General features: G+C 40.4%; 1 protein-coding gene across 6 annotated transcripts in view; it reads left to right on the top strand.

Moving 5' to 3' along the window:
* BTBD9 (BTB domain containing 9) overlaps positions 1–19,282 on the top strand; it is a 148,355-nt gene that overhangs the window by 118,106 nt on the left and 10,967 nt on the right. For all 6 annotated transcript variants that reach the window (XM_035108137.2, XM_035108138.2, XM_035108139.2 and 3 more), the window contains one exon: positions 15,819–15,897. In XM_035108137.2, the coding sequence (XP_034964028.1) occupies positions 15,819–15,897 (79 nt within the window). The remainder of the gene's footprint in view (positions 1–15,818; positions 15,898–19,282) is intronic.

Genomic DNA, 19,282 nt, shown 5'->3' with positions numbered 1-19,282 from the left:
CTCAGTTAAACCATATACTCCCAAAGGGCATTTTCTGTTCCTAGAAGTGAAGAGGAAGACACTTTTTTTTGAACAGTTCACCACAGAGAAGATCTGCATTCGTAGTTCTTCAATTTTCTTAACGTTCAACTCAACTTCATTTCATTTTACTTAATTCTACAATATACCTGTGCTTTTTACAATCAAGTGCTATATCCATTTAATTGATTGATTGATTGATTGATTGGTTAGCTTATATATAAAGAAAATCTTCATTAAGAATATGCTCTGATCCCATGCAGTCAGTTCAAGGTGAAAGACCAAGCCCATGAATGAATCATTCGCTTGCATGCTCCTGGTTTATATAGGACATATGCAATCATAGTTTGACAGTTCAGATGTAGCAGCAACCAGGTAAACAAGAAGACCCTTGATGAATCAGACCAAAGGCCCATCTATTCAAGCATTCTACTCCCACGGTGGTTGAGCAGAAGTAGGACGTAAGCACAATAACACTCTCCCAATCATGTTCTCCAGTATAGTGCCCCTTATGCTGAATGAAATGCATAGCCATCATACTTAGTAACCATTTCCTTCAGGAATTGGTCTAATCCATACAATGGTTTCTCAGTCTAAACCATTATCATCATACAGAGCATGCAAGGGAGAGGGAAGGGGAAATGCGTGAACAATGGGATTCATTTATGTGCATTAAACCTGAAATGACCCAATTTTTCAGAACAACAGTTACCTTCAAAATTAGGTACCCCAGAATTTAAAAAGCTGAAACCTTTTGTCCCAATGTCAGCATGGAAAAAACCCTGACCCCCCTCTTGTAAAGCAAAGCCAGCCAGAATAGTACCTAGAAGTCAGAGTAGAGACATGTAGGATGTTAAATGTTATGGTAATGGTTACATTTTATTTAACATCATTTTTAGCAGAAGCTGCCCAAAGAGCAAATGCTAGGTAGATTTTTCATTCAAAGTCTGTCCTCAATAATAAATAATCAAATGAAAGCTCTGTGAAATCTTTTAGACAAGGCCTTACATTTCATTAAACATTATTTGTTCTAATTAGGACATTATTTGCACTCTGTTTTACTAACTGCTCTTGTGTAATTTCTGCGGCTTTCCTACCGCCATCCACCTGTCTGGCAAAATGTAGTAAAACTTGAACAATATTAAACTATTGATTCATTCTAGGTAGGTTTTACCAGGACAAATTAAATACATGAATCATAGAAATCAGAGAAGTAAAAGAATTATTAGGTCTTCAACTTTTCCCTGTGGGTTTATTCTGAGATTATTCCTTACAGTATATTTTCTAGAGTTTTATTGTCAGTCCAGTTTCATATGTCTCAGACGATATGGCTTTCCCTACTTCCCGTGGGAAACTATTCCATAATTTAAAAGATAGCTGTCATTAGTAGATTTCCCCCCTTCACCTTATTGCAGATCACTATTTTCCTTTGCATCTCCGGCAGTCCCTCTTCCCTTTTGAATTCACACTCTTGAAATATTGAACTTATAGACATTCATCCTGTTCCTCCCACCAGCTTAACAAATTGAAGGCACTATTTAGTTTTTAATCTTTTCTCATACTTTGGACTCTAAATCATTTTTTCCTTTATCCGTAGCCTTCCAGTTCAATGTATATCCTTTTTATTGCAGTTCAGAAAATTGTATATTCGAATTACAGCCTCTTCCAAAATGGGAAAAGTTTCTATGTCAGGGTGTGGTGAGATCCTCAAACTGCTTTTCACATTCACATCTGCTAGGCCTTCTTTCCTCAGCTTGGTGCCATGCTGGCTGGGGCTGATGGAAGTTGTAGTCTAGAGCAGTGTTTCCCAACCTTGGGCCTCCAGCTGTTTTCGGACTACAATTCCCATCATTCCTGACCACTGGTCTTGCTAGCTAGGGATGATGGGAGTTGTAGTCCAAAAACAGCTGGCGGCCCAGGGTTGGGAAACACTGGTCTAGAGGACACATCTGTGTAAGGACTGCACATTCGCCCCCTACATTCTGTGCCCTCCCATGTATGTATTTCCCTTTCAATGTTAAAACAATACAGTTTAAAATAAAATGAAAATGAAACATATTTAAATGATCTGAAAACAATTCAAAACTATCTAAATAAAACATTTAAAACATCTGGAAACATTTAAAAGCACATACTCTCACATTTACTAATTTCAGTGTTATCTATCAGCCATCAAAAGCCTGGATAAACAGAAATGCCTTCTAATAATAAATTATATCCACACTTTCTGTTTTCCATTAGTAACACAGTTCTGAGCCAATTTCAAAACCATATTGAATTCTCCAAACTGGTTAGTATTCGCTATGTGTAATTTTGGTCCCTCACACTGTCTTCACAGGGTTGCTGAGAGGATAGAATGAGCAAGGTGACAATCATGTGTGCCTCTTGGAAAAGGGGGTGGGAATAGTTGTGTAAGAGAAGGGAGGTTTATTTAGGGACCAAGAGCTTTTTAGTAGCTGCAGTAGCCCCAATATTTGTTATGTCAGCACATAAACAGATAGGTTTGGTGAACATAAGGTGTCGTGTTCATATATTTAAACCAAACATATGCGGCATACCGCCAGACATACCTGTGTGGGCATAAAAAAGATGTTAAACTAAGGTTGTATGAAGTTATGGGAAGAAATGTTCAGGACTCTGGTGTTGGAGTGCAGTCCCAAGAATGCTTGCTGGGTCACCACTTGTGCTGTTCAGTCTTGATGAAAGTTGTATCATAAACTGAGTTGTCGTCTTTCCTAAGTTTAGGTTAACCAGTGCTTGGGTATGAATCATTAACAAACTACTGTGTTACACATTTTGCAAAATTCAGGTGCTGGTTTATCTTTTGACTTGTTTATTTTTTGTTTGGAGGCGGTGCTACAATTTACTGCATTCCTTAGTGGTTTGACATATCAATTAGATGCTACCAACAGTAATGGAGGGGCAGTTGCTCTCACTGTGAATTTTTTATGGCCAGGCTATGGAATAGCACCCCAAGGGAATGTAAAAGAAAGTATTGATAAATAACATGTAGCATGGCAAAACAACAAAGGAGACTGATTAAAAGGGTGGGGTAGGTCCATCTAAAATGCTCTCAGCTCATTTTGTGGCACCTATATCTTGTTTTAATTTTAATGGAGATCACTTGGGCTAGATTTATAACAATCTTGTGTAACTTAGTTGCAGATAAGCTAGGAAGAACTCTCCCTATTTTCTTTTATTTTATTTTATTTTATTGCTGGCTGCATGAGGAGAAATGAGCAACAAGTTAAGGAAAGACTAAAAAGAAACATTGTTCAGTATTTGTATTTCTACCTGGCTTATCCTCAAAGGCCAATAGTGTTGTTGTTGTTGGCGGCAGCATTTGTCTGTCTCAAGAGACAATGGAGTGCACTTCCAGAAGTGAAGTCAAACCACTGTGTTAGCAGCACTGAAGTGACCTACCTGGGGCATGTATATGGAGCTCCTGGACTGCCCAGACGACAAGACTCTGCTCTTGGCCTTGCTGATGTGGTCCAAAGGAAAGCAGAGCAATATGTTTGGCACCATCTTTGCTGCAGGAGTTGCTGGAAGGAGGCATATCAGGTGCCATCCAACTTTCTTAGGGATTCCACTCTGGATTTGCTCCTTAGCCTTTTCTTCTAACGAAGAGATCCCAAAGGCAGCAGAGGTTTAGGATCAGAGTTTACCTTCTCCACGACTGGCTACCTTCCCAGGTTGACACGCCCCATCTGCCTCTAATAGGATAATTGCATCAAAATACTGTAATACATGGTGTATTAAAACAAACAGATCACTTTCAGAAGATAACTTAACATGAGCATTATTGAGCCTCTGAAGGAAAGCTGCCATAACAGTCAGGGCCGTCTCAAGCATGTCGGGCGCCCTGGCGCCATGGTGCGGAGATTGCTCCAGTGCCCCCGCCCTGGTGGATGGGCGGCGCACGGCGCTCCCCTCCCAGCATGGCGCCCCTGGCGCCCCGCGCCACCCAGCCTACCCCCTAGAGCCGGCCCTGATAACAGTTCTCTCACTGTTCTGACGTGTCATGCATGATGACATTCTCAGCAGACGGTAGACATGGAAACTGGTCAGAGGGTGGGAGGGTACTTCCCCCCCCCCTTAAACCTGCAAAGTTTGAAATCACTTACTTAGTCTGAACAGTTAGTTTAGTTTTACCACACAATCCTATCCATGGAAGTAAGCTCCACAATGGCTTACTCTCATGAAAGTGTCTATAGTATTGCAGCCTTAAGCAACTACTATCTTCTTTAGTTAGATGAGAGAAGGCAGCCGCAGCTTAGACTTCCAAAAAAGTGCTGTGGTTTAAACTGCACCATGCAGCCCCCAAAACACAATGTGAAGGGCAAGTGTTGCATGAGATTAGATAATTGAGGTGGGGGGCATTTGAGACTCAAGTGAAGCTCAAAGTGGATGACTATTTTATACTGCTGTATTTGCATTTGCATATATGCTCAGATGAGACGCAGGTGGCGCTGTGGGTTAAACCACTGAGCCTAGGGCTTGCCGATCAGAAGGTCGGCGGTTTGAATCCCTGTGACGGGGTGAGCTCCCGTTGCTCAGTCCCAGCTCCTGCCAACCTAGCAGTTCAAAAGCATGTCAAAGTGCAAGTAGATAAATAGGTGCCGCTCCAAGTGGGAAGGTAAACAGTGTTTCTGTGTGCTGCTCTTGGTTTGCCAAAAGCGGCTTAGTCATGTTGGCCACATGACCCGGAACTGTACGCTGGCTCCCTCGGCCAATAACGCGAGATGAGCACCGCAACCCCAGAGTCGGTCACGACTAGACCTAATGGTCAGGCGTCCCTTTACCTTTATATGCTTAGATAATTGATTTGTTTGAGCTCTTGTGGCAGAAAATGTGATGATTTGTATTATTTCCAGGGATACATTATTAAAAGTATTTAAGATTTCATACATGTGTTTATGTTTGTGTAAAACCATGTTTTTTCCAAGATGTTCCCAATTTCAAAGGTTCAGGTTATAATTGTAAAACATTTAGGATCAAAAGGTGCTGATATTTGGGTGTATAAATGTTGTTCATTATGAGTTTTGTGTTTTACACATTTTTCTCTTTCCTGAATTAATCAACACACCATTTTAAAATGGTGTCATCATTATTATTACATGAGCAGCTTTATAAAAAGTGCCAAAGAAGTCAGTATAGACTTCATTACATCTTTTATGTTGGATTTTCTGTTGTAATAAATATGCACATATCAGTTCCACATTTTATTTCTGTTGTAAATCATGCGCCATAAAACTTTGTGGCAGTTTCACACAAAAAAGTACATTATTGATTATTGTAGGTTCCCTCTTTTTACAAAAATGTAAACATTTAGCTTCGAATCCATGTGCAAATTATGAGAGATATCTTATGGGGAGATGGGAGATGCAGGAATTAAAAAGGGGGCATTTCTGTAAGGGTTTTTCTTTTGTAAGACATTAGCACAACAACTTCGACAAAAGTTAAAGTTACACCTACACAACCTTTGACTCACTAAACCAAACACTGTTAGGTGCAGTGGCCCAGCATGGGCTCCTGTTTTTCTGCTTGCCTGGAAGCCCCTGGTGGAGCACAATCCCTGGCTGGTGATCTTCCTCTGGCTTGGTGGATTCAAGTTCTGAACAGGTCAGTGTGTCTGGCTGTTAACCAAAAGGTTGATGGTTCAAGCCCACCGAGGGACAGGATTCATGCATTGCAGGGGGTTGGACTGGATTGCCCTTGGAGTCCCTTGCAGCTCTACAGTTCTATGGTTCTACGGTATGATTTTATGAAGGCCTGAAGTAAAGGGGAGCCCAATTTATTTGCCTGGATCACTGCCCAAGCCTCCCTTTTCTGAAAGTCTTTGCTTTCCCCCTCATTGCCAGCTGGATCAGATTATTAACCACTTCTGGGCTTTATTGTTCTGATGATGATGCTCTGTTGTTTGCTTATATTAACAGGGTTGTTTCTAATTTTATGTATCATTGGATTTTGTTCATCATTGGAAAATGTTCTGGGATCACACTGGTGTGATACAGGTCAGTTTACAAAGTGGATAATCAAATAAATAAATGCAATGAAATCTATACTTGCCCTTTCCTCCCTCTGTTCTCTTCCCCAATGTCAGATTGTAAGTCCTTGGGACAGTGATTGGTTTGTTTTATTTATGTTTTAAAGTTCCATATGTTTTAATGATGCTGTATAATAAAAATACATTAATCAGTACCTGACTGATATTCCAGGAATCTGACATTGAATATTTTTGTCTGTATCTAGCAAGAATTCAAGTTTCTAAGCAGACGTTTCTAGTTGGAAGCCTTTAAAAACTAGGGCCAGGGTAACATCAAGATCTCCACAGACCATGATATTATTTGCTACACAAATGCATGGTAAATGCCTAGGTGAACAAATACTTCAGCTGTAATTATTTAGTTGCCTATTTGTTCTTTCATTTTAAGTAAATTACTTCCCTGTGTTGTTTTCAGTATTTTAAACAGAAACAGCCGCTTCCATGCATGAATCTGATAGAAATGTATTAAAAATAAATTAGCCCAAGAAAGACTAATTGCTATCTCCTCAGAGAATATATAGGCAGAGATTTTGCTATGCTGGTTTCATTGCCAGAGACGGAAGAAGTAACATTTATTCGAATGCCACAGTTGTTGGCATGTTTAAAACTTTGAGTCATTTGGGAACTGAATATTTCTCTTTATGGTTTTTTTTTTAAAGCAACTATCTTAATAATTGATGCATAAGCCAGTCATGTAACACCTCTAATAATGTGAGATGCTTGTTCATATTACATTTTCTTCAGAACACTGATTATGCATCTTTAGCTACCTTTATTATCATTTATGATCTTCTGTTCTGTATTTTTAATTAGTACAGGGAGTCATATTAGTTCATTGTCACATCAATAGAACGTATATTTATGTTCCCATTAGATGATATTTTCCAGTCTCTCTTAACAGCTCAAAAGGGAGATCAATATATGTATTCCGGCTGCTTTCCAAAATATATGGTTTGACTGTCATCCAGTGGTGCAGTTAGGTAATTTTATGCCCTAAACTTGATGGTCTTACTGCCCTCTCCTCGCTTCAGTGGAAATGGTTTGGAGCCACATTATTGGCAGTTTTTACCAGCTCCCCCACCAATCTCCTGTGCCCCTAAAACCTGCTCCAGAGGTTGTAGAATCCTCCAGAACAGTGTTGGGAATTGCCAGTGGGCAAAAGAGGGAAGAGCTTCCACTGTGTTATTTGCCTTTTTTTACAAATGAGTAGAGCCTTTCTGTTCATTGAAAGACAGGTCTGCATCCATCCTGCTTCATATTCCTTAAAAAGTGGTAATTTCTCTCCCCTAACCCTCCCATATGCTTTTAAGCTCTTACCTTAATCTTGATATAGAAAATTATTTGCTAGTATTTGCTAAAATTATTGCTATATCAATAAATACATTTTAGGAAATCATAAAAATGTTTTTTTATTAAAAAATGGACTGATCATGTGTGGTGCTCTTGTAAAAACAATGTTATCTATCTATATATGTAGATATATATGTGTGTGTGTATATAAACACATATCTGGATTATATATTATCATCTCTATCTATAATCAATGAGAACAATAATTCAATTAATCCACACATCATGCATCAAAAAGAGATTCATTTCAGTATTTTATGTTACTTTATTTATTTATTTATTTATTTATTTATCTTAAAGTCTGGTCATACCCATAAATTACCCAGTGTCATCCCATCTTCATATTTCCTTATTCAGATTAATTCTAGGCTAGTACATAGAAAATGCCAATCCTTGTCAGCAGCTCAACTCCCATGACCTGCCAGGTTAATAATCAAATACACCACAATGAGAATATAATTATGATCAAGTGGAATATAGTCCATGATTATAAATACAATATCTCAGCAAAACTGTTTTAACTTAATTTGAATGAAGTATAGCAGTTAATATCTAATCCATATTTATTTCTCATAAAGATTATAAATAATGCCTAATTATAAAATCTTTTTTGGGGGGGAGTTTCTGACAGCCCATAACTATCATTAGTAACCTTTGCTATCCATGCACTATTCCAAATTTTAATCAAACACATTTTCAGTGTTGCTGTTAATAGTGTCCCTCTGCTTTTTAGCAGTCAAAATTTATGCAAGTTACAATAGGTTACATGTATCAGTGTTTCATGTTTTAAACTCATGTATCTTTTGTGGTTTTAGTTTTTTCCAGATGCTGTTCTCATAGGGGTGTTTGTGGATGTACTTCCACTGTCATTATAGCAACTGTGATGCTGCTCCCCTCCCTCGTCATATCTATAGCACTAATTACATTATTTCAGTTTTCCAGAGTAATTATTCCACCCGCTCCCAAGTGAACTCAGTGTTTTGATTGTTTTCAAATAATCAAGATAAATGTATTATTTTCTTACATGAGAACCAAATTCAGTTCATGAGCTTCTGTTTGTTACTTTGGGAGATAACTTCCTCAAGCATTTATCTAATTTCTGGGATGCTGAATTCTCCACTGTGGCTACCAACCTAAGGTTACCAGATACTTTTTTCCCCAAAGAATCCGGGGACACCTTTTTTTATAAAGAGAGAGAGAGAAAGTTATTTTAAAAAGTTATTTTTTAAAAGAAGAAGAAGAAGTAATATCTTCTCTTCTATGATCTCTTCTGTCCTGCGGCCTTCCTCTGAGCCCTGGCCTACTCTCTTGGAGCACTAGCCGCCATGCAGTAGGCTCGGGTCGGGCCAGGGCTCGGCCACGTGCCCTTGCCCTCCCGGTGCTCTCCTACTTGTCCTCAGTGGCGGCGGCGGCAGCAGCAACATGGCGAGGTTGGGGCTCACCCCTTTTCCTCCTTCTTCTTCCTCTCTCTTCCTTCTCATTCTCCTCTCCTACTTCTCCCTGCTTCGGCTCTGGGGTTTCCTGGCCCTCAGCCGGGTGGCAAGATGGTCTCACTCCCAGCTCAATTTGGTTGCGGTGTGTGTGTGTCAACAGTTTCCCCAGTTCAAATCAAATCAAAAAATTTTATTGCAATTAGCCAGTTGGCCATAGCACATAACACATAAAACATTTAAAAAATCAAAAATCAAAATCCTAGCAGTAACCTACCTTCCCCCAGTTGATGCGCCGGGTGTCCCCAATTCCCCCTCGGTAATGGCAGCGACAGTCTAAGCAGCCCGGAGCCAGCCTGGTAGCGGAGTTGGCTCTGGCTGGCTTAAGGCGCTACTCGCTGCTGTGGCACCCACTATTTTGCCTCGCCGTAAGTCCCCATATGATGTGTCTTGTGCTGTTAAACCAATCACGCAACATTCATTCCCTACTAATAAATCTACAACACTTAAAATAGAAATCCAGGGACATTCCAGGAACGGATTTTGTCTGGGGACAGATTTGTAAATCCGGGAACTGTCCCCGGGAAATAGGGATGTCTGGTAACCATATACCAACCACTCCTGAGAACTTCCCAATTGCAAGTGTTCTCAGTAGTGGTGGGGCAGAATTGGGGCAATGGTAAGAAAGCTATTATACAGTAACACCCAGAGAAGCAAGGCCTCTAAGCCCTTTCTGCTAGCTACAAATCCCTTTCTCCACCTGGGTGCCTCATCATTTCAAGTTCAGCAGCTGGCATATAATTTCCAGCACACGGCATACTTAACTCCTGCCACAATCCCTACAGGTTGTTCCATGTTGCTACCTCCTATTTGCCATTTCAGATTTTGTGCATCATCACCTTTTGCCCTCTCATTTTGTTTCCCTAATTGCTTCTCTAATTCTCCAAGTAAGATTCCTCACACCACTTCAAGCGATGTGTTGTTTCATTTGACTCCCTTCTCCTTAACCCCACATGTCTTAACTGGCATCTATTTCCTCCCATCTAATTATATGTTACCAACCTTCCTACACCACCAACATGTTGCTTCTTTTTTCCCTTCTCATGCTATCGCCCCTGATCTCCTACCACCTATAGACAACATATAGTTGTCAGTCTAATCCAAATACCCTCTATAAGCCGAATCTTATTTTTGTAATACATTGTGTTTTTGTTGCTTTAAACTCTAGTTTATTGTCTTGTTGCCATTCCCCACACTTAGAAAATCCAGGTTTTTTGCCATGGTACACCAAGGACCAACGGATATCATTGAATATACATGTGTGCTAACTGTACTGGTGTAGACATCAACTGTACAGGAGGACATCAATGAGGCGCAAAGACACCGGAGGCACAATGGGGCTTTGTTTAGGATGCTCAGCCTCCCTGCGTAACAGCTGATGTGTGGAGTAGCCCAGTAGCAGCAGGTGCTTTCCTGCACATCCTTCATCCTCCTACTGGCCCCAGAGCTTCAACTCTGGTTGAAGGGAGAGTTGAGTGGGGGGGGGATTGGAGAGCAGGACAAAATGAGTATTTCTAGGCTTTTTAGAGGTTGTCCCCCATTTTACACAATTTCAACTCGTGTGTGCGCCTGGAACAGAACCCACGTCTAAGTGGAAGGGGATGCCTGTAATATAGGCAACTTGTATCTTGAGTAATAATGTTTTTCCCCTTCCCTCTGCCTCCAAAATAAAGGAGCAAGAAGAAGGATGAAAACTTGTCTTTGAATTGACTGTGGGACGCTCAAAGCTACTGAGTTTCTTAGTGACAGCTGTTGCTGTTGGAAAGATGAAAGTACTTAGCCCAAGAGTCTGTTTATGTGTTTGAGCAGAGAAAGCAATATTCGTCGCAGGAAGCTCTGGAACAGACAGACTCTGAGAATGAGAGAGCGTGAGATAATTATCTAAATTATGTTCAGGCTATTATTGAAGACGAATATAGTTAAAATGTAATTAAATATGACGGGCTCACAGGATGCAAGCATGGCTTTGGAATGCTAATCATCAATTACAGCTCTCCTTGGGGGACTCAGGCAGAATGAGAAAGTTGGGAGGGGATGGCTGAGGTGAGATATGGAGTATTAAATAACACCCCTAGGGCTATAACAGGGCTAATTTCTTTTAAGAGATGAAGCTGTGGCACCAGGGGACTTTACTGGCCAAGCAGCATGCACTGTTGCCTTTCAGCTTGAGGACCCTCATGTAAGCCTAAGTATAGGCTGCTGGTACCAGGCCTTTTCTTCAAGATGTAAGCCTCAGCTGGAAGTAATGATTATATTTTCCCCCAATTATAATGCCTGTGTTTTTGTGTATATGTATCAGTGCTATATTTCTTTCTTAGTCTTCCATTCATTTATATCATCTTACTCAGGAGGGCCAATGGTCCTTGCTGAGATTTCTTGGCATTACTAAAAATAAAAAATTACTGCCGCAAGAAAATTGGGTTCTTTTTCTAGCAGTAATTCATGTTGTGATGCTGGAGTGAGAAAATATGCACTTAACAGCTTCCAGGGGCAATTTCAGCAGAGTACTGTGTGAATGGTAAGCCATGGTAACAAAGCTACTTATTAGAACCTGTGGAAGTATGTTTGATTTCTCCCCACCCTTAACTTGCTATGTATTTTCCTTGGACCTGTTGCAGGTTATAATAACCTATTATTGTTTATCAGGTTGCTTTTACTAAGTCCAGCAACCATTTCTAATTGTTAATGAATATTCCTGGACCAAAGATGCACAGAGCAGAAACTCTTAAAATTAGGAGAATGTTCCATCTTTTATTTGTAACATTACCTGTTGAACTCAATTCATCAGGCCTTACCAGAGCTCACAACTGTTCCCTGAATGCTTGCTGCCAGTCACCTGTGAATTTTCCAGTCTCCCAGTTAGAAGTTACAAATCTCCTAGGCCAAAAGTAACATGAGTAAATACTTCTGGAGTGTGTGTGGGTGTCTTATAAATAGATATTGTGTATAGCTAATACACAATCAATATAATCCCATAGTAAAATTTGCATTCTTGTCCTCAAAATCACAGCCTTGCATTCTTTGCCATGACATATGTAAGATTCAGAGGAAGATTGCAGTGTTCCCGATCATATGGACTCTCCCAAATGATGGAGGCAGTTGTAAGGTCAACTGCAGGAGGCAAACTTCTAAAGGGTTATCATTGTGGTATTCAGTAAAGATACTCCATTTGATCAAAGCCTCTTAATGTCAGTTGTATCCTTCTGCTGACACATTCAAGTCTTCACTTAATATGACAGATGATAGCCTTCATTGCTTCTTCTCTTCTTGGGTGGAGGTCTGCAATGAAAGCTAAAACTCTCTTAGTCAGTGTTCAGAGCCAATGGGCAGTCTTAATTGTGTCTCAGGGACCCCTGAATTAACTTGGCTTTCTTGTTCAAACAATGGAAACTAATGCAGGAAAACAAGTCTGTGGCAGTAACCATATCAGAAAAGTCACTTGCAAATTGGGCTTTTTAAATCAGCAGCTGTTCCTACATTTTTTTGTCCCAGGAGGGAAAAGTTGAGGTGGTTTAAGGAAAAAGTAAAGGGACCCCAGACCATTAGATCCAGTCGTGTCCGACTCTGGGGTTGCAGCGCTCATCTCACGTTATTGGCCGAGGGAGGCGGCGTACAGCTTCCAGGCCATGTGGCCAGCATGACAAAGCCGCTTCTGGCGAACCAGAGCAGCACACGGAAACGCCGTTTACCTTCCCACTTGGAGCGGTACCTATTTATCTACTTGCACTTTGACGTGCTTTTGAACTGCTAGGTTGGCAGGAGCTGGGACCGAGCAACGGGAGCTCACCCCGTCGCAGGGATTCAAACCACTGACCTTCTGATTAGCAAGCCTTAGGCTCTGTGGTTTAACCCACAGCGTCACCTGCATCCCTCAGGTGGTATAGACATGCCATATTCTCCCACATAAGATGCTTCTCTAGCAAACCTGCTCAAGTCTTACCTAAATACGCAATAAGACTACCAAAATTACTGGAGAATGCCTTCCTAAAGCTGGTGTAAATAACTTTTGAATGAGGCAGATTACATTGGGTTATATGCAGGGAAGCTGTGCCTTTGTGGAAAGCTCTTCCATTTGTGCAGTGTTTGTTGACCCTTCTGCCCATAAAAGCTCAGCTACTTGGGAGGGTTGTGGGTCCCTCCAGAGCAGAAAGGGGCAAAGCAAAGAGGACTGCAGTAAATCGGGAGGGTGGGCAGAAACCAGGTGCTGCTGATTTGTGTGACTGTAAGCGCTTTCTGCTAAGGAAGAGACATCGTTCAATGCAGCCCATAAGAATTGATTTAAATGAGTAAAGAGTGATGCTCTACTAATGGAGCAAGTTCACCTGGATCAACTCAAACATTTTTAAAGCTCTGTAACAGGTCGATAGTCCTGCTCAAATTATACAGCAATTGTAATAGACAGGTGTGGTATTGGTGCTTTCCTTTCTGCTAATTAATAGCATACAAGGCTATTCTGTTAACAGGTAGGTAGCCGTGTTGGTCTGACGTAGTCGAAACAAAAAATAAAAAAATCCTTCCAGTAGCACCTTAGAGTTTGTCATTGGTAGGAGCTTTCGTGTGCATGCACACTTCTTCAAATACACTGAAACAGAAGTCACCAGACCCTTATGTATAGTCAGAGGGTGGGGAGAAGAGGGGTATTACTCAGAAGGGTGGTGGGAATGGGTGATTGGCTGATAGGAGTGGTAAACCTGTTGACAACGGTTAACGAAGGCTATTCTGAACGCTTTTGTGATATGATCTGAATTTCTAACTCCTTATCCAGAAGGTCATTTTACTTGTTTTTGTTGTTTCTTTTATTCTTTGTTGGTGTAATCTAGTTTGTAAGAAGTCAGTTTGGTGTTTTTTAAAAAAATCTCATGTTCAAGTTGAGTTCAATGGGGAAAATACTAATCTGATAAAGCATTAATCCAAATTAATGAAGGGATGCTATTATATGAAGACATCCAGATTTTATTTCTGTGTCCTGTTTTGGGATAATAAATGGGTGATCAAATTGCCTTGCATATATATCACCTAAAGATACGGCATAGCGTTAGAAATCATGTGTCCTTTTCATATTGTAAGAAATCACACTTGGGAGAGGGCTTGTTGTTGATATTAATTTTTTGTATCTTTATTATTATATATTTTTAGATTTATGTGGGAAATGTTCAATTTGGTTGTTTACTTTTTGATGAATTTATTGTTTATGACTACTTTTGTTATGTTTGTAATTATGCACATTTTTTCATGTTGTAAGCCGCCTCGAATATGGTTTTAACTATGGTAAGGTGACATACAAATAAAATTAATTATTAAAACTAAAGTATACTGTAATCCATTTCCAACTACAGTTTTCCTTTCTTCCTTTAAAAACTATACAAAAATCTAAAAGTTTTAAGTTATTGGACCAGATAAAAATCCATCTAGTATAGCATCCTGCTTCCTTGCAGCCAGCCAGATGTTTCTGGAGCCCCACAACATAGGGCCCTGTTTATTATTTTCCACAATGTCCCTCTCGGACGATCAGTGGAGGACAGCAGGGCTCCTGCCTCTTTTGCAGTTATAGAGAAGTGCCAATTTCAACAAGTGCAGCCTGCTCTGTGGGGTAAGAAAAGGCGCACTTTCTGAAATTGCCTCTGCTGTAAAAGTATTAGAGAAGCAAAACTCCATGTCCTCCTTTGAATCTGGTAGTTTGTTTCTTTTCTTGTATTGTTTTGTAAAGAACTACAAATAGAAAGTGGTGGTGGCACTGGTTCAGCTGAGGTCAAGTGCTTCTCACTTGTGTCCCAGCCTACTAGTTGCAGAATAATGTCACGCAGCATAAAGTGATGTTATATTGCTCAATTTTTAAACTGTTCTAAGGGTTTTACCTTTTTCTTCTTTTTGTATTTTTTTATGGTTGTAAGTCTTGAGTATTTCCATATAAAGGTGACTCAGACACTGAATAAATTAAAAAGTATACTGGATATCAATATGTAAACATGTAATTAAATCACTGTTGGAAGGGAAATGCCCCAATTGCTTTGTTTTTCTCTTTGAATTTGAAAAAAAAGCACACATCTCAAACCATTTTCTTTTGTCTGTCCTGATAAGCACATATAGAGAGCCCTGCTGGATCAGGCCACAGGCCATTTAGTCCAACAACCTGTTTTCACAGTGGCCAACAAGCTCAGAAGCAACAGCACTTTCCCCATTTGTGTTTCCTAGCAACTGGTATTCAGAGGCATACTGTATCTGGCAAGAGAGGTGGAGCACAGCAACTGCTAGCCTTATCCTCCATAAATTTGTCTAATCCTCTCTTTGTTGGCATCATTGCATTTTGTGGGAGCCAATTCCGTAGTTTGACTATGCACTGAAATCTTAACCTCACTTACCTAGGAGTCTTCTCTTCTTCGGCGATCACTCATAGCTGACAAAGATTGTCTTCCATGAATATGGTGTTAACAATGTGTCTGTAAGTGACTGTGGAGGCCAATTCTGGATCCACACATCCTTCCATAGTGGGGACATAGGTTACTGAGTGGGAGTTGTTCACGGTGAGGATTTGCCAAACGTGCCTTCCTCTTAGCTTGTTTCCCCCTTTCGTCCTGAGTTTGTGCTTCTTCAAAATCCATGACACCTTTGGTAGAGGCTATTCTCCAATTGGAGCGCTCGCAGGCCAGTGTTTCCCAATTGACCATGCTTATACTGCATTTTATTTAGATTTGCCTTAAAAGCGTCTTTAAACCTCTTTCGTTTTCCACTGATATTTTGCTTTCCATTCTTAAGTGGGGAATACAGTAGTTGCTTTGGAAGACGAACAGGCATCCGAACAACATGACCAGTCCTAGGAGTACTGAATTCAGTAGGGCATGTAGTAAACAAAGTTAGGATTGTGCCGTTAGCGTGATTATTAATTTTCTTTGTCGTTCTGATTTCTCTTGCAGATCTTGGCAAGTAATAACTTTTGACAAACAAGCAGCATCTTTTATCAGAATTGTTGGAACTCACAACACAGCTAATGAGGTAACATAATAGATGAAGATCTGCTCTATGATTGATGCTAAGATAATGTATAACATGTCACCCAGTTTTCCGTATACAAGGCTGCCAAAGGTTAACGTTCTTTTGTTGGGATAACTTCATAAAGATGTCAAAATACGTCCTCTAACTCACTAAATGGGGAATTTATTGGTGTCCATAACTGTTTCTTTGCAGTCAGATTTATCATTACCGTGTTACAGTGGCCTTCACTAGTGCATTGTTGACTGCCGCTTGAGGATACAGTTAGAATTTTTTGCACCTTTCTAAAAATGATCACATGATGCTAATGCACTGCAATTGGTCCATAAATGAGGAAAACACAATTAGTCCTTATTTTCTTTAAAAGAAAGTGTGTATATGAGACACTAATTTAACCTACAGTGTTGAATACAAAGAAGCTAGCCAGTTAGTGATTCCTTTAGAGCAGGGGTGCACCACCTGTGGCCCTCCAGATGTTTCTGGACTACAACTCCCATCAGCCCCAATCAGCATAGCAGGTGATCAGGGATGATGGGAGGTATAGTCCAACAACATCTGGAGGACCGCATGTTGTGCACCCCTGCTTTAGAGTGCAGCAGGCAGGGGTAGCTTATTTATTTATTTATTTATTTATAGTGCAATCCAAGTCCTGGTTGCCAGCCAGTGGGGATGTATGAAGTGGTGAGGCCCCCTCTGCAGCCACCACTACTGAAAAGTCCCTCTTCCTGCTGTTTACGTAGCTCACTTCATTTGTTGGAAGCACTCACAGCACAGCTTCTGAAGATCTTAAGGTTCAGGTAGATGCCTAGAATAAAGTGACAGATGGTTATCCGAAGTTATCCAGTGAGGTTTTTGGCTAAGTTAGGATTTGTGCTTTGATCTATCTGGTCAAAATATGATAGTCTAGCTATCACACTGCACTGGCTCTACTAATCGATTAGTATGAGTTACCTGAAACTACAGTGAATGCAGAAGTTGCTCAACGGTAAATATTTCCTGTAACCTTGCATTCTATTCTCTTCATAACATGTACCTATTTTCTAAACTTTTTTTTTTTTACAGTTCTTGGCTGTGGGTGATCTTTTAATCTTTCTTTTGTCCTGTTGGTACTGCTAAAGGACAAGTCGTTACATTTTGTTGCTCATATTCATTTCATCAGTTATCTAAGCAAATTGGGCATATATATCTTTGTAGGACTGCATCCCGTGGGTGCCACTGTGCTCTAAACCACAGAGCCTAGGGTTTGCTGATCAGAAGGTCGGCAGTTCGAATCCCTGTGATGGGGTGAGCTCCCGTTGTTTAGTCCCAGCTTCTGCCCACCTAGCAGTTCAAAAGCAGGTCAAAATGCAAGTAGATAAATAGATGCCGCTCCAACAGGAAGGTAAATGGCGTTTCCGTGCGCTGCTCTGGTTCACCAGAAGCGGCTTAGTCATGCTGGCCACATGACCCAGAAGCTGTCTGCAGACAAACACCGGCTCCCTCGGCCTATAGAGCGAGATGAGCACCGCAACCCCAGAGTCGTCTGCAATTGGACCTAACAGTCAAGAATGCTTTGATGGTGTTTCCTGCTCGGCAGGGAGTTGGACTGGATGGCCCTTGTGGTTTCTTCCAACTCTATGATTCTATGATTCTATACCTTTACCTTTACCTTTTATTCTTTGAGTAGGATGGTTGTTTTTTCCTGTTGCATCAGTTGTTACTTACGGTACTTGCAGCCAGGGTTTGACTTAAACCTAAGAGGCACTTAGGAAACACAAGGCCCAGTGCTTGCCATCCTATTTTCACTTCTAAGCCTACAGACACCAATAGCAGCATGTACCCTAGGCTAAGAGTAAGAGAGAGAAAGCAAAAAACTGAAATGAAGCTGTGGTCTCAAGAGCCTGGCGAAGAAATGTATAAAACTGCATTTTTATTTTTAAAAATCTGGTCATGTTGCTGAGTTTTCTTGGAGATTAGAGCCAAGTTCTTGATATAGGTTAGCATATTTATATCCCTGTCAGTCACATTAGAAGATCTTTTTACTGAAAGAGAGCTGATATATTTTAATCTTGTAAAAAGTGAATCATGTCATTTCACAGAATAAATAATAGCTCCATTAAAATAGAAGCCACAAATGCAGGTAGGTAAATTATTCATTCCTTTAAACTGTATGTGTTGAGTCTCACCCACCCCACCCCACACCCGCCTGCCACCAGAGAACCAAGGCAGCACTTTAACCTGTTAGAAGCTTAAATGTGGGCAGATTAATGTCTCTAAAGCCACAGATATTACATGCTCCTGCATACATATTTCATACAATGGGAAATTATAAATAAGTCCATAAATTGAACTTGATAATGGCCTTGGATGGTATTAACCATTCATTGTCTGATTTCTCAACCACAAATTCTATGCTGTTTCACAGATTCAAAGGTATACATTTTTTAACCTAATCAGTGCTTACTGCTGCTACAAGGTTTATTCAGTATCAAGCACGCTTCACAAAATGCTTATTCTGGGACGCTTTTCTTTTGCGCCCCTCCCCCCCAATACTTGATTTAGTTAAATACAATGTCTGCCTGTATTTACAGTTTGTAGTAATTAGGATCATGGTAATCATCATAGTACACCAGAATAGTGTTCCATTTTGAGTTCAGCAGCCTGTCGCCAACAGTGATCATTATCAAATGCTTGAGTGAATATGCAACTAAATGCATAGTAGACAATTACAGGATAGCCCGCTGCTAGGGAAAGTGCTCTCATAATCTGCTGTTAGTGGTGAAATTAAGCCCTAATGGCCTTTTGAGTGATACGATGATATTCTCAGTGTTTCAAAAGTGCGATGATACCCATGTAATATTTTGAAACATTTTTCATGCAAAGTTCCGCAAATAAATGGTATCGAAAAATAACACACTGCTCTCTTGTTCTAGATGAAATCGTAGGCTTACTTTTTAACCATTACATCTATGCCATGGGAGGCATGTAGATATATCCCATGCTGAAGCTGTACCATTTGAAGGTCTACAACCTCCCTGTAGGCAGTGTCAAAAGTGCAGGCCTTTGACACAAAATAGTCTATGAGCAGAATCAAGAGTCTATGATTACATGTTAAAGATATGCATGATTGGCTCTGCCCATCTTATTTCAGAACTGTGGAATGAATCCATAGAAAAAGTGGTCCCCGGGACATGACTACGTGACCTGGTAACATTTAACATGTGCCAGGCCCAAGAAGGAAAGGGGAACTTAAGAACCTAATTAGTCCAGTATTTTGCCTAAGGGAAGTCCACAGGTAGAGGCTTTTACTTACCGTATATACTCGAGTATAAACCGACCCGAATATAAGCTGAGGCACCTAATTTTACCACAAAAAAACTGGGAAAACTTATTGACTCGAGTAGAAGCC

This window comes from Zootoca vivipara, chromosome 3, assembly GCF_963506605.1.
Source record: "Zootoca vivipara chromosome 3, rZooViv1.1, whole genome shotgun sequence".
Taxonomy (NCBI): Eukaryota; Metazoa; Chordata; class Lepidosauria; order Squamata; family Lacertidae; genus Zootoca; species Zootoca vivipara.
This window is presented reverse-complemented; position numbering and strand designations above follow the sequence as displayed.